At 42.3% G+C, this 15,763-nt stretch overlaps 2 protein-coding genes across 2 annotated transcripts in view; one reads left to right on the forward strand and one right to left on the reverse strand.

Moving 5' to 3' along the window:
• Window positions 1–15,763, reverse strand: part of LOC133845185 (elongation factor-like GTPase 1) — an 88,798-nt gene that overhangs the window by 15,588 nt on the left and 57,447 nt on the right. The gene's annotated exons all lie outside the window — the stretch shown is intronic.
• Window positions 1,434–15,012, forward strand: LOC133845190 (protein giant-lens). The gene is made up of 4 exons (XM_062279572.1): window positions 1,434–2,512; window positions 13,003–13,589; window positions 13,664–13,835; window positions 13,905–15,012. The coding sequence occupies exons 1-4, from the start codon at window positions 2,048–2,050 to the stop codon at window positions 14,115–14,117; spliced, it is 1,437 nt and encodes a 478-aa protein (XP_062135556.1). The 5' UTR covers window positions 1,434–2,047; the 3' UTR covers window positions 14,118–15,012.

The following is a 15,763-nucleotide window of genomic DNA, read 5'->3' on the forward strand; positions in this document are numbered from 1 at the left end:
TTGGCAATCGGAATTGGAATCGCAAATCGAATTAAGCCAGTTGGCAACTGCACAACGCAGAACTAAGGCTCCAGTTAATGTCTCGCCATGGTCAGTCAGTCGGCAATGAAAATGGAAACCGAATGAAATCTTATCGCTAGGCTTCAAGTCTCCAAGTCCCCATAAAAAAAAAATGAAGAAAAATATATTCGAGTGTGCTCGACTGTGAGATACCCACTACCCATTTTGAATAAAAGCAAAATATTGCGTTATTTTTTCAAAATATACCAAAAATACTAAAAATATACCAAATTGTATATTTATAGTTGTTATTGTATATACCAAAACTCGCAGCTCTAGCTTTAAAGTTACTCATATTTTTTTGATTTACGGGGGCGGAAGTGGGCGTGGCAAAAATTTGAAATAAACTTGATCTGCGTGCAAACATAACAAATGCTGTCGAAAATAAATTAGAACTTTATCTCTTATAGTCTCTGAGATCCAGTATTTCATACGGACAGACGGACAGACAGACAGAGAGACAGACAGACAGACATGGCTAGATCGTCTCGGCTGTTGACGCTGATCAAGAATATATATACTTTAAAGGGTAGGAGATGCCTACATCTACCTGTTACATACATTTCCTTCCAGCACAAAGTAATAATACCCTTCTACCCTATGGGTAGCGGGTATAAAAACAAAAAAAAATTGGCGCGCTTTCTTGAGAACGTCGCGCGCTCTTTTCGCTTGAACTGGCCACTCAAAAGTTGAAGCTCAGCCTCAGAGCGAGAAGACGTGTCTTCCACATATTTGCTGCTGCTGTTTTTCTTGCTTATTTTTTGGCATGCGCGCGAAATTAAACAAGCGACAGCGAAAAGAAACCCACAGCAACAACAGCGACAACAACAACAATGTCGCTGGGCAGGAATTAGTTTCCGGTCGTAGTAAAAATGACACAAAAACAACACGAGCAACAACAACAACAACGAAAAGAGGCAAACATAAACACTGAGCGCAAAAACGGGCTAAAGGATGCGCCTCATGTCCAATGTCCAGCGTGCAGCGTCGCGTCGCGTCGTTTGAGGCCTCAGGCGACGGGCGAGCGCAGCACGCGAGCCGCAGCTACACATAGATAATCACACACACACACACACACATGCATACACACACACTCTCTCATAATGGATGCTGTGCTGCTGCTGCGTCGTCTCACAACATTCATTCATTCATTCAACCAGTCCAAGCAGTTGTTGCTGCTGCCTACGTCACAGTCGCTGCCTCAGTCGCTGCTTCAGTCGCAGTCGCTTGCTATGTGTGTGTGCGTTCATTCAAGACTTCAATACACACACACACAGAAGAGAGCGAGAGACAACAACGTCAACGCAAGCAGCGACGGCGACTGCGACAGCGACGATGACAGCGCTGAGAAGTTGCCGTCGTTCGTTTTTCTGTTTGATCAGTTCGAAAAGTGAGGTTGCCCTGAGCAGACGACGCCGACGACGACGACGAAAAAAGACGAAGAAAGACCGAAACCGAAACCGAGACGCATGCCACACAACTCAAAACTAAACGCATTTTAAGAGTCGCGTGTTTCGAATCAGAAAAAGAAAATCAAATCACCTTTTAATATTTATTATACAACTGCAAGTCAAGTGAAGCGTTGCCCCGTTGAGAGTGCAATCGATAATCAATAATCGCTGCTGCGATCGTTAATCGGTAATCGCGCGATCGTGTGCTTAAACCTGCTTTGCGAGTATATAACGTAATCGTGCAACGCGAGTTTCCAGTTGTTTTCGTTGTTGTTGTTGCCGTTGTATCGTAGCATGTGGGCCAGGGGCCAAAGCTGAAAGCGGGCAATTGCTGCCAGCAGCCAGTCAGCGCTGACCAATGCTAATTTAGCAACCCCTCAGTAAAGAAAAAAAAAAGATAAAAAGAAAAACAATCAACAACGATTTCGATTTGCCAGCAACAACAACAACAACAACTGAGCTTACAAAACCCACAAAAAGTGTCAATTACAACAGCCGCAGCAACACACCCAAAGAACACACACACATATACAAACATGGCCAGCATACGCTTGAGATCGCTGCCGTTGTTGTTGCTGCTGCTATCGAACAGCGTGCAAAGCACGCGTCTGCCGCTTGAAGTCTACGAGCTGACGCCGACGTCCAGCGGCAGCGATGACAGCGCCAAACACAAGACGCTGGAGTACACCATCTACGATGCCAAAGAGACGCTGCCAACAGGTGCGCCACCAACAGCAGCAGCAGCAGTAGCAGTAGCAGCCACAGCTACAACAGCAACCACAACGACGACGACGACGACGAGCAGCGAAAAGCCGCTAACTGTTGCTGTTGTCAGCATCTCCAGCGAGCAGAAGGAGCAACAGGAGTCGGAGCCAGCAAAACGGCGAGCGCGCCAAATGTTGCAGCAGCAACATCGCTTAAGCGGCAGCAGCAACACCAACAACAATAACAACAACAGGCATGCGCATTCAAAGGAGCTGCGCATACTCTATCAAGTGGGGGTAAGTCAAAAGAAAAAAAAGCAAAACAGCTAATAAATAAGTCGCAGCTAATTACAGCGGCAACTGTTGCTGGCAGTCAGAGCAGCCACAGCAGAGGCTGCATTGATCTATGCAAACAACTTGTCGGCAATTGCATAATGCGGCGACACCTGCTCAACAACTTTGCTTGCTTTTACTGTTGTTGTTGCTGTTGTTGTTGCCATATTGTAACTGGCTGCAATGCCCACGCCAACAACATGAAGAAAAGCATCAGGTTTTGCACTCAAGTTTGGGGCTGGGCCCACGATTTTCAACTTAACTTGGATCGACAGAGATCTCGGCGAGTATGAAGTATGGGCATTGTCTATATTTAGCCGCCGCCCTATACAACAAACAGATTGACGTTCTTAACAGCCATTACACTTGACACCCACAAAACGGGGCAGTTGTTTCATTTTTTATGGCACATTTAATTGCAACTGCAGCGCGGCAGCAACCACACAACAACAGCAGCAACAACAACAGCAATCGCTTTATATGAAAAATGAAAGTTGTTTGTTGTCTCGCAGCGTTTTCCATGTCATTTGACAAACATTATTATTGCTGTTGTGGTTGCTGTTGCTGCTTCGTTGTCGTCGCATTTGATCAATTAAAGTCAACGATACCTTATAGACCAATTAGCGCTGCGGGTCGGGAGTTCAATGTTTTTTATATGAGGCACGAACTGTATGTTGATGTTGTATGCCGCATGACTAAGCCAAGTTCCCCACAAACCATGCGAGTTACTAAACGATACGATCTTTCCAGCGAAGCCAACTCAATGAACATTCAATCAAATTTTCCCCTCAGCAATATAGAGTTTTCAGTTAGCGATCTGTTATGTCCAGTGTCCACTGTAGTGAACACTCCCTAGCTGCTGTTGCTATTGATATTGTTTTTGTTGTTAGTTGGCCAAGGCGTGAAATATCAACAACAATCAAAACGAAAATATTGACAATCTAAACAACAACTAAAGGGAAACAATGCTCTAAAGCTGTGCTTAGAGGTTGACTAAGTTTATACCCTGGAAATGTTAATAGAGGAAATAGCTTATGAATTAATCTTAAAGAAAATGCCAAGAATTGAATAAAAATAATAAGGAAAAAAACATAAAAAGAAATGAAAATAAAAGACATGACAAAAATAAGCTAAGAAAATACAAAATAATAAACACTTAATAAAAGTAAAAACTGCATACTAAATACCAACTATTTAATATACAATACTCAAAACTAAATACTTAACACTAAAATACTAAATATTAAATACAAAAATTCTACTTGTTCAATATTAAATACTATACAGTAGATACTTAATACTGAATAATAAATCCTAAAATACTCAATACTAAATACTTAAATGCTAAAATACTAAATACTAAATAGGAAACCATAAATTCAAAAATACCAAATACTTAACATTGAATACTAAAATACACTCAATATAAATACTAAAATACTAAATGTTGAATACCTAATACTCAATACTAAGTAGTTAATACTATAATACTAAATATAAAATACTAAACACTAAACTAATTACTAAAAGACTAAATACAAAAATACCATACACTAAATAACTATTATATTTTTGCTACAACTATTGCTGTCATTATTTCTAACCGTAGAGGATCGCATCTGTTCATCAGCTATACACAAAAAAAACAAATCCATAATCCTTAATGAAACTATTAAATCACAATAGCAATGTTAACTGAGTCATTTCTATATTCATCACGATCAGCCACAACTATATTCAACCCTCTAACAACTTTTTAATATTCACTCCCATTCTCTGTCTATAAAATCAATTCTTAATAGATCGTTTAAGTCCCCATTGAATGTCAACTCCAGCCATCCTTTTTTCCATACTCATTTACACACATTAGACCACACATAATCCCGCTAATATGCCCAGCATTTTGAAATTGTCAGCGGTGAACAGATCGCCGACTCAGTTCGTTTTTGTTTCGTGGTGAGAGGAAGAGTTGAGGGGGGTGGAGCCATCAGTATGGCCCATAAATTTCCAATCCGTATGTCTGCAATAAATTGTGAAGGCATAAAAAACAACAACAAACCGGGCGGCGCATAGAGAACAACACCTAAAATAGACAAAAACAAAGAAAAAGCCAAAAATTCCTTTCGGGGATTTCGGAAGAGCTCGCATAAAATCGCTCAAAAGAAAGAGAGAGAGAGCGAGAGAGAGAGAGGGAGTGTGAGCGAATAGATAAACTTTTTTTCTTTATTTTTCTTGAAGAAGAAAACAAAAAGTTCCCATGCTTAAAAGCGCTAAACATTCAGTTCCGGTATTTAAAAATGTTTTCAACAATAACAACAACAACCGAGCAGAGTGCGAGAGAGAGAGAGAGAGAGGGAGGGAAAGAGATAGGGGGGAGCACAGGCAAAGCTGAATGAAAGAAAATTCATGAATGAAATACGACGATGACGACGAAGCTGGCAGCAAATGGCGTTGCCAGCAAGCACGATGAATGAGCAAGAACTGTGTGAAGAGCAGCAGGAGGAGAGGAGAAAGAGGAGGGCGATGTGATGGGTGGAGAGGAGAGAAGTGGAGAGTGGAAACCGAATGAATGAAAACGTAAACGGCTGATGAGCTGCGACGCCAGCAGCGACAGCAACAGCGACTGCGGCAGCGACGTCAACGTTTCGCTTCGTTGGGCAAGTCAATCTATGAATGAATGGCAAAGCGACAGAGCGTCCAAATGTTGTTTGAATGGGTAACAACAACACGAATAACACATCAACAACTACAACAACAGCACCAACAACTACAACAACGGCAACAACAGTGATTTGTTAGCCATATACAAGCAGATCAGCTACGCATATTTGGCTTAAACAACTCGCGAGACTCGCAACGATGCGCGTGGCATGGCTAAAAGCAGTCACAGTCAAAGCTGATGTTGCTGTTGCTGTGGGCTATGAACGGTTGCTCTTGTGGCATGTGGCAGACATTGAATGACACGAGAGCCCAGGCACCGAAAACCGAAAACCAAAAACCGAAAAACGAGATATCAAAGAGGCTGCTAGAAATTCCAATCGCCTGAGAAATGCATAAACAAATCAAGCATAAACATGTCTCTACAATCTGTCTGTCTGTCCGTCTGTCCACTCGTCGCCGTGTTGTTTGTGCCCCGTTTTGTGGCCTGGCCCCAGACACGTGGGTGCTTTTATTGTTGGCTGGCTGGAACGCAGCCAGGTGTGAAAACGGCATTTTTATTTATTTTTCAGCTAGTTTTTTATTCTTCTTTTCTTGTCTAAGGCGAGCGCCAGTCCAAGTTCCAATTCCGCACAACGTTGCGTATGCGCAATATGAGCGCAGTGTTTGTCTGTAGTAAATATAAAAGTTGTTTATCAATCGCTTTACCACACCCTCCACACACAGCAAAACAATGCACACAATTGTCTAGTAAAGTCAAGTTTTTCGGCACATATTTTTGCCAGCACTCACCCCTCACGTCACTCACCCCTTTATGGCTAGCTGCTTCACTAGTCATCTTTATGCTAATGCCAGCCGCAGGCATTCATCATAAAAGTCGCGTCATAAAATTTACGAGCTTTATCATAACTGCTTTTCAACTGGGTGTGTTTGTGTGAGTATGTGTGTGTGTGTGTGTGTGTGTGTGTGTAGCTGTAACTCAGCAAGGTCATCATCGAGTTCGAGACTTTAGATACTCTCTCTCTCTCTCATCGTGTGCATAGATCTTCCACTATCAGCGATCAGTTGCTGAGCCACTTCAAAAAACTTCTTCGCATTCGCATTCGCATTTTATTCATATTTATTTTTTCTCTTTCTCCCTCTCTCTCTTTCCTTTCACGCCAGAAGAATTTATGATATTTTATGCTAAATTTAGAAATTATTCAATGCGATTCAAAGCGAAAACAAGAAAAACAAATGCCCCGAAGAGAGTAGACAACAACAACAACAACAACAGCAGGAACAGAAGCTTCAGCATACACTGGGAGAAATCGTTAAGGAATATATTTAAGTTGAAATCAATACAAACTTGCTGGGCGTTTCTCTCAGTGTTTTGCGCATGAACAAACAAAACATATTTCTTTTAATAATGTCTAACGCATTAGCATAAAACGAATAACAACAACAACCACAGCAACAGCAACAGCAACAATTATTCACCTAAAAAAAATTCCAGTTCACAATTTCAGAGAGCTTCCATTGAGAAAAAACAAACAGCAACAACTACAACAACAACAACAACAACTGGCTGAAAGCTACAACAACCTGAGCCAACGGATGCTCGATACCAAAAAACTAGTTTGCCCACTTTTTTCTTTGCCGATGTTGCTGTTGTTGCACCTATTGCTGATGCTGATGTTGTTGTTGTTGCTGCTGTTGTTGTCGTGTTTCTCGAGGCAATCGACTCAAGTTTGGAGCTGGCGCGCGCGCCAAGTCAACTTTTTTTTGTGTGTTCGTTCCTCTTTTTTATAGTAGTATTAGACTTGTAACAATTTTGTGTGTGATAAACAACAACAGCAACAATTTTGTCTAGTGTCGTTGTGGTTGCTGCTTTAGCTGCTGTTGTTGCCACTTGCCACAAAACGCAAACGCATTCGGGAAAAATCGAACGGAAATATTTGGCTGGCCGGGCGAGTTTCCGTTTCAGCCAAGACCTTGTTACAGTTATTGACGGACACGCTCCAATTTGGGTTGTTGCTTCTACTATTGCTGCTGTTGTTGCTGTTGTGTAGTTGCTGCTGCTATCTGTAAGTGTGCTAATTACGTGCCAAAGGCGCATTGTTTACAACGCCAGCAAAAATAAATAACTATAAATACGCAGCGTATTGCTGCTGCTGTTGTTGTTGATTCATTCATTCATAAAAACCGCTCAGCAACAACAACAACAACGAGTGCGCATGTGTTCATTAAACTAAACAACAAGCGATCATCGACAAATGGAGCGAACAACAGCAACAACAAGCAACTGCAACTTGAGCATAATTAACAGACAGCCAAAAAAGGCCACAAAACAACAACAAGCTGCTACGCGCAATTGTTTTGCCGTTGTCATTCATTAAAAATTGCGAAAAACAACAGCAGCAACACCCAGCCAACAACAGCAACAACAACGATCGTCGCGTCGCGGCAGCAACTTTTCATTCATAAAAATGCTGAGCAACAACAATAGCAGCAGCAAGATTGATTTATTTAGCTGAGCGTAAAAGGAGGCAGCAGTTGAGAGCAACTGTTGCTGCTGCTGCTGCTGCCAAGCAACATGTTTACAGTGCAGCAGCAGCAGCAACATTTTGCGGTTTGGCCAAAGCAACAATTACACAAGGCAGCAACTATGCCAGCTTATTGTTGTTGTTGCTGTTGTTGTTGTCTCCCCTTTTTGAATGAATGAATGAATTGCTTTTTTCCGTTTTGCGGCCACAGCAACCGAAGCAGCAGCAGCAGCAGCAACATGCTGACTGAGGATGTGGATGTGCAACTAAATGTGAATGTGAATGTGGATGTGGTTAGTGGATGTCCGTGTGCGTAGACGACGTTCATTAATTGTGACGATCAACAAGCTACGCAAAATCCAGTGTTGCTGTTGCTGCTGCTGCTGCCAGGCAACAATGGACAACAACAACATGTTGAAGCTTGTTGCTGGCTTCTTGCCTGTTGCCTGCTGCCTGCAATTGGCTGCAAGACAGGCAAACCAAACCAGTTCCAGCCTAACCAATTCAAATCCCCTCTTCTACTGATCACTCCCCTTCCCTTTGACAACAACAATTGACCGTTTTTTTTTTGTTGTTGTTGTTGTTGCTGTTGCCTGTGGTTTGCTTCCTTTTGGCATTTTTGCACTTTTATGAATGAAATTTTTATGCTGCTGCCGTTGCTGTTGTTGCTTCTTCCTCTGCTGTTGTTGCTGTTGAGGTTGGCATGTTTCCGTTAAGGCGCGCCAAAGTGGCACGGCCAGTTGCCCCACTTCCCGCTCTCCCCCTCTACCATCTACCATCTCTCCTCTCTTCACTCTGCTGCTGCTTCATTTACAGCTTAAGCTACAAAGTCAAAAGTTGGACTATGCAAAATATGTGTGTCTCGGGTGAGAACAAGCACTGAATCAGCTTCTACTTCCGGCACACTCTCTATGGCGTCCCAGTCTTAATGTTTTCATTGGAATTTCTACAAAACAACAAAAAAAATGAGAAAAAGAAGAAAAAACGCTTGCAGAAGAAGAACAATTTGGAGAGCAGCTTGGCTCGAGGCGGATGAAGATTAAGTGGAAGTTGTTGTTGCTGGCGCTGGCCTAAACAACTTCCGTGTGACTTCCGCAGAGAAGCTGCTCTCTATCCCCCTCTCCTCTCACTCTATCTCTCTCTCTCGTTGACTTCCGCTTGAAAAACAATTTTCAATTTTAATTGAATTTTCGTGTAAACAGCGTGAGGTGACCAAAGAGCACTTCCGCCTTCCTAAAACGCTGCCCCAGAGACTCAGTCTCGAAATCTGGCCACATGTTTCCACGACGCCAGATTGCATAATTCTCCGTCATGGGGCAAGAACAACAACAGTTGCTGCAGTTGCAGTTGCAGCAAAAGGAAATGTATAGAAAAATCATTAACGCACAGACAAAAGATAACAGCAGAAGAAGAAGAAGCGGCAGCAGGAAGATTTGTTGCAACTACCTGCTGCTGCTGCTGCTAGACACTTGTGCCAGGCGGCTGCCTAACGGTCCCAGCGGCAACAGCAACATCGGCGGCAGCGGCGCATGTGCAGCATCCTCCCTTTCGGCTGTGTGCAACGTCTGTCGATCGTGTGCGTCTTTGTGCGTCAACGCCCTCATGGGAACCAAACACCAGCGAACCATCGACCCTGGCATTCTTAAGCAAGGCATCTTCCGGCATTCACAAATTTATGTCACTGATTGGCAACACACATACACACACACATATGCATCCATGTGTGTGTGCGTTCTTTTGTGGCGCGTCCTTTTGTTGCCGAGTTTTGCGCACGTCATGTCAAGCGTTTTGGGTTATTGATAGCGGCAGGTGCAGTCAGCCAGTTTTAGTTCGAATCAATCCCTCTTTCACCATTCTCCCCCCCTTCCCTGCTTGGACCTTTTGGCTCGAATTACGTTCGCTTTTGCTGGCGACAATCAAAGGCTTCCCCCATTGGGCTAATGAGTGGACTGAGCCCAACTGTTTGTTGCATTGGCATGCCAGCAATGTGACCGTTCTCCTCTCTCCCCTTTCCCCTTCCCTAATTGTGCGCGTCATTGTCGCATCTTGAGGCAAGACGCTTCCGGTGCTTGCAACATTCCAAGCATGCCCCCAGCCACATGAGGCATGACGAGGCGGTGGCAACTATAGCTACAGCTACAGCTTTTTGTGTTCTGTGTTGTGGGGTTCTTGGGGGTTAATTCGATTCAATTAAATGAGCGTGCGTAAAACCCTTTGACAGCTCTTAAAGTCGCCTCTCTACTTCACTCTTCGCCTCCTCCTCCTCTTCACTCATTGCAATCCAATTCAATCACCCAACGCTGTTTGTAAAGTCTTTCAAAAGTTGCACACTGCTTGCCGCATCACGTTGCAAGCACTACGCGTATTGTCTCAGCTTCCGCTGCTTCCTCATGCTCCACCTCCTGCTCTTCGCTCCCCTTTTGGCACCTCTGCACTTTGACACACGAGGCTAATTGTTGGTGGCGTCGTGACGTGGCGCGCGTGCTGCACAGCAAATTATAAAGTGTCGTCGTGGCAAGCTGGGTTAGAGGGAGCTCCCATCTCTCCCTACTCTCTTGTCCACTGAGAGTTTGACGCGTTAAACCGGAAATCCGGTGTGAGTTTTGTGTCTCTCTCTCTCGGTTGCTATCTCTGTCGCTATTTTGTTTGCTTTCAGCAGCAACTTTTACTGTCTTGGCATAAACTTTCTTGCGGGAACTTCAGCTGACGTAGTAGCTTCCCTTTCCCTCTAATTCTGTTCTGTTATGTGTTGTTTATCTGTGGCAGATTTCGTTGGCAGCCACCTTCCAACACACATTTGCCTATCAATATGTAAAATGCGCTTCCTCCCCACTGCTTCTCTCTCAAGTGGCACAGCATGAGTCCAGTAAAACAAAGCGGATTTTTTGCGGGGAGCTACTCGTATTTCAAAGCATTTCCCACGCTGCTTACAGCAGGAACGAAGGAACGCAGTACTCTGAAGGAGGCAGCTCCTTACATAAGCATATCCTGCCAGCCAGCACGACAAAGGTTTCCCTCACAAGTGCGTCAACGCGCGATCCCCGCACCGAATCCATAGGAATCCTAATAATCTGAGTAGAGTGCGGGGGGGAGGAGCGTAATATGGAAAAATGTTTGAAATCTGTCAACAAAGGGTTAAGGTTCGCAGCGAGAACAACAGGAACTCGCGTAGTTCGTAGTATGCAGCTGGAGCGGGGGCAGGTGCAGCTGCCAAGGGGCCAAAACACACAAAAACAAGGACAAAAAGTAGGTCAAAAACGCGTGGGAATCGCGCGATGCGGAAGTAAAAATGCGGAGCGGAAGTAAATAAAACTAATAAAGAGCGGCAAATGAAGAAGCCTGCTGAAGAACAACAAGGAAGTCGACGGACTGCTTCCGCAACCGAAAGAGAGAGTAGTCAAAAGAGAAAGAGAGAGAGAGAGAGAGAGAGAAGGGAGAGCAGCACTGACAGTTAGTGGCAAAGGTAAAAGGTCAGGCATGCAACCTGTTTGGCTTTGGCTTTGCTTTGCTTTACTTCCTGTTTCAGTGCTAATCCCTTTTGAAGACACACACATGGAGTGTGAGTGTTAATGTGTGCGTGTGTGTGAGAGTGTGTGCTGCACTTATTTATTTACATCCGTCGGCTCGTCTGCACTAAATCACTTCCGGACTTCCGGTTCGACACGGACTCGCTAAGTAGATAGCTGCAAAGCAGAGTTACGAATCGGAGTTCGGGTACGAAGAGCGGCTCAGGGATCACGGAACAAGGGAACCGGGGCTAAAGGACTTTTCGGGTCAGGTAGTGCGGGGTGCGGGGTGCGAGGCAGGTGCAAAGGGAGAAGCTTGGAGTGAATGTCAAAAGGTACGAGTTGAAAACAGTTCCACTTAAAAAATTGATTGCTTTCGATAATTTCATTGGAAACCTGTGGAAGATGTTGCTCATATGCGAGTTGCTGTTGTCGCTGTTGTTGTTGTTGTCGCTGTTGTTGCTGTTGTCACTAGAGTGCCATACAATAAAATCAAATGAGAAAGGACAATGACAAGCGTTGAAGCAGCAGACGACACATAATAAAAACGCAGCAAATCGAATACGAAACGAAACGAAAACAGAACCAAAGTCCGCAGTTGCTAGTTGGATTTTATGTTTATGGCCCCCAACGACAACAACAGACCGAAAGCTACACTACAATATGCTAGACTTTGGTATACCGGGTAGATAAATTTACATAATTTCATATGTATCGATCATTGAAATAAAACAATCAAACTCATCTTTCTTAAAGTTCTGCTCACACAAATACAAATTCAATTTGTAGAATGCATTTTTGAGAAGTTTCAGAATTTGTAATTTAATTTTAAATCATATTGGGTTTGTCTACATTAAGAAAAGAGCATTTGAATTAAATATAATAGCTCTAATTCCAACAGTCACTTAAATCTATTTAGAACATGAAAATAAAATAATTAGTGCAGAGTTTCAGTTTATTAATTATCAATTTTTTATAAGAGACATACATACATATACATATGTTTAAACAAATTTGATAAAACAGAGGAAGCATCAGAGAAAAACTCGAATTCTAAATCATATTTCAAATCTGTACAATAAGATGAAATATAATAAACAAATTTCTTAGCTCCAACTTTAATAGTCACCTATATCGAGAGGTTAATTCAGATGGACAGACAGAAAGACAGATGCAAACATGATGTTAGAAAAGTCTAGATAGACAGATGGAAAGACAGATACAAACACGATGTCAGAAAAGTCTCTTAAGAATTCTTTTACCCTTTTACTCTATCGTTACCGGGTATAACAACAGGGAGAACAACATGAAACAGCCAAACGGACAACAAAGACAGCTAGTAACATAAGCTTTAATGGTGTGGCAGTGTGCAAAAAGGACCGAAGGATTAAGTAAACAAGCTGCGACTCGAATGTGACAACTTTCGAGGCCTTGGGAATTCAATTAATGAAAAGTATCTGTCCGGACCCCAAACAAACACGCTCTAACAAACACTCAAACATCAGCCACATACTCCTATATGGCAGGCAATGTTAATCAAGTTAACGGGAATCCCCTGAATGCTAATGCAGCCGAAATATGTGTATGTGTGTGTGGGTGGGGGGGAAATCGTTTGAATACTATGAATATTGTCGTGAATGGCCACTTGAAAAGTTGGAGCAAATCCAATGAATGAAATTATTTCAATGACTTGTCCACTTGCCTATGCAAATGTCTCCCTCAAAATGCCATTAACACAAACCGGTTTCCTTTCACTTGCTTGCAGGACTCGGAAGAGGATTTGCCGGTGTGTGCACCCAATGCGGTCTGCTCTAAGATCGATCTTTATGAGTCGCCTTGGATTGAGCGACAATGTCGCTGTCCGGAATCGAATCGCATGCCCAACAATGTCATCCTCCATCATCACGAGCATCCACATGCCGGACACGAACAGAAGTATCGCAACTACTACGAGAAGGAGAAAATGTTGCAGCACAAGCGATTGCTACTCGGCGAGTTTCAGGACAAGAAATTCGAGAGTTTACACCTGAAGAAACTGATGCAGAAATTGGGCGCAGTCTACGAAGATGATTTGCAGCTGCAGTCGGGCGATTATCTGGAACGTTCCCCTGACTACAACGAAGCTTTGCCGCAATCCGGCTACGAGGAGTTGACGGACAACGAGTTGCCACACTTGCCACAACCGCGAGGTTCGACGCACATGCGACATTCGGGACATCGTGGCCTCAAGGAGGCGACCAGCTACATTGGCGGCTGTCCGAGCAGTCTGGGCGTGGAGGATGGACACACGATTGCGGACAAGACGCGACACTATAAGCTCTGTCAGCCGGTGCACAAGTTGCCCGTTTGCAAGTGAGTTCGATTGTGAAGCTCGTCAGCAAGTGAATCCTTTACTAATTGCCTGTATTTTTCTGTTCTTTCCTTAGGCACTTTCGTGATTACACCTGGACGTTGACTACGGCAGCGGAATTGAATGTCACCGAGCAGATTGTGCACTGTCGCTGTCCCAAGAACTCGGTCACCTATCTGACGAAACGCGAACCCGTTGCCAACGATAGCACAGTCTATCGCTATCTCTTCGCCTGCTCGCCGTTGACTGTAAGTTTTCCCTACTTTCTCTTCTGTAAACCCCCGAAACTAATCCTTGTGTGTTTCTTCTGTGCTTAGCGTCTACGCTGCCAGCGCAAGCAGCCCTGCAAGCTGTTCACGGTGCGTAAGCGTCAGGAGTTCCTCGACGAGGTCAACATCAACTCGCTGTGCCAATGCCCCAAAGGACATCGTTGTCCCAGCCATCACACGCAGTCGGGCGTCATAACGGGCGAGAGTTTCCTCGAGGACAACATACAGACCTATTCTGGCTATTGCATGGCCAACGATTGAATTGAGTTTGCCGACTACTATCTACTATATACAAAATATATATACACACAACATATATATATATAGATATGGGCTATACATAGGTTTATCTAGGACTATATATGCTTTTATAAGTCGACTGAGCCAATTGAGTCTCGCCAAGTTAACAATTAAACTGAAACTAAAACTACAACTACAACTATAACTGGGATGCGTGTGTGTGTGTGTGAGTGAATGTGTGTGTTGTATACATGTGTGTGTGTGTGCTGTGTGTAAAGTTGAGCAGAAGTTTTTTTGTTTTTAGTTGCTACCAAAATTTGGTCATACATCGTAATAGTATATATATATCGGATATGTAATATGTAATAACAAATAATCGATAATTTAAAATATGCATAAATATAACTATTTAATTAGTTCTAAGGCGCAGTTTGTTATACAAATCATTTGTAATGAATATTTATAAAGAGCGTTCTGAAAATCTGTAACATAGCCCCTCTTCTCCTTCTCCTCCCTTTGTTCACTCACTTATTAATTGTATATATTATACGCAGTTTCTTTGACAGCAATTCCCCGGCTGCAAATCCAACTCCCATGCGTGCCAAATTAATATGCAGCTTCTTTTTATCTTACTCGCCCTCTTTTAGTTTTGATTAATGCATTAATTAAACAGATTTAGCAACAAGTTGTACAGTTAGAAACTGTTTGGCAAGGCAGCAGCAGCATCAGCAATTATTAAGAACGAAGCATAACAAAAATGAGTATATAAATATATAACTTGCTTTAATACTTTTATGAAAATATACACATATGTAAAGTTAATATTAATCATAAACATATTCAACGAACAAATTAAATCGCATATGCAAAAATTTTTAATTTCAATTGTAAAATTCTCTTATTTATCCCCCATAATTTAATCTATTTAAGTATTATTCAAGAAATTTCCAGCAGTGTTTTTTTCTATTATTTTATAAATCGAAAAATCAGTTTTTGTATAAAAGCCTAAACGAGCAAAAATAAATTTTAAACTAAATATGAGATATTAAATGAAATACACTACAGATAAATGCGTTTTTATTTATTCATTGAAATTTTTAAATACATATACTATCATTCTTTGTAGCACTCGTAGCTCACAAAAGTATGCTATATTTTTGTGTGACGTCTTGTGTAATGTGTATTGCACTGCCAAAGTCTTCGAAAATAAATAATTTTATTCTTATAATAAAATTCAAACTCAGATTTTGTATAGATTCTACATTTAATAAATAATAAATAGGAAATAAGCTTTGAAGTATGTGTACATTAAAATACGTATGCATGCATAGAAAAACTTCTGCACAGCAGCTTCACTTAAGCTGACAGCCAAAAAGTATGCAGCAAAAAACTTGCGCCTGAAGTAGCAGCAACATTTGCTGTTAGCAAAAATCGGTTTGAAACTTTGCTAAATGTTCAATTTTAAAGCAACTGCAACTGCAGATTGAATGGAATTAAAGAAACTGACTGCAATTGGCGTTGCTCACAAAATAGAATGAAGAAATTGAAATTGAAATTGAGCAATCAACAAAAAAAAAAAAATGAAAAGAAAAATACGAATGAAAAAGCAAACACACTTCTGAATGCAATTCATGCTTGGGCTTTATTGTCTGTATGCTGGGTATTCA

Source organism: Drosophila sulfurigaster, chromosome 3, assembly GCF_023558435.1.
Source record: "Drosophila sulfurigaster albostrigata strain 15112-1811.04 chromosome 3, ASM2355843v2, whole genome shotgun sequence".
NCBI classification, from domain to species: Eukaryota; Metazoa; Arthropoda; class Insecta; order Diptera; family Drosophilidae; genus Drosophila; species Drosophila sulfurigaster.

Bases quoted from the DNA above. Each gene is read 5' to 3' on its own strand.
- LOC133845190 (XM_062279572.1), top strand. From the start codon at position 2,048: ATGGCCAGCATACGCTTGAGATCGCTGCCGTTGTTGTTGCTGCTGCTA. The intron at 13,590-13,663 runs GTGAGTTCGATT...TTCTTTCCTTAG, and splicing joins CACAAGTTGCCCGTTTGCAA to GCACTTTCGTGATTACACCT. The intron at 13,836-13,904 runs GTAAGTTTTCCC...TTCTGTGCTTAG, and splicing joins TCGCCTGCTCGCCGTTGACT to CGTCTACGCTGCCAGCGCAA.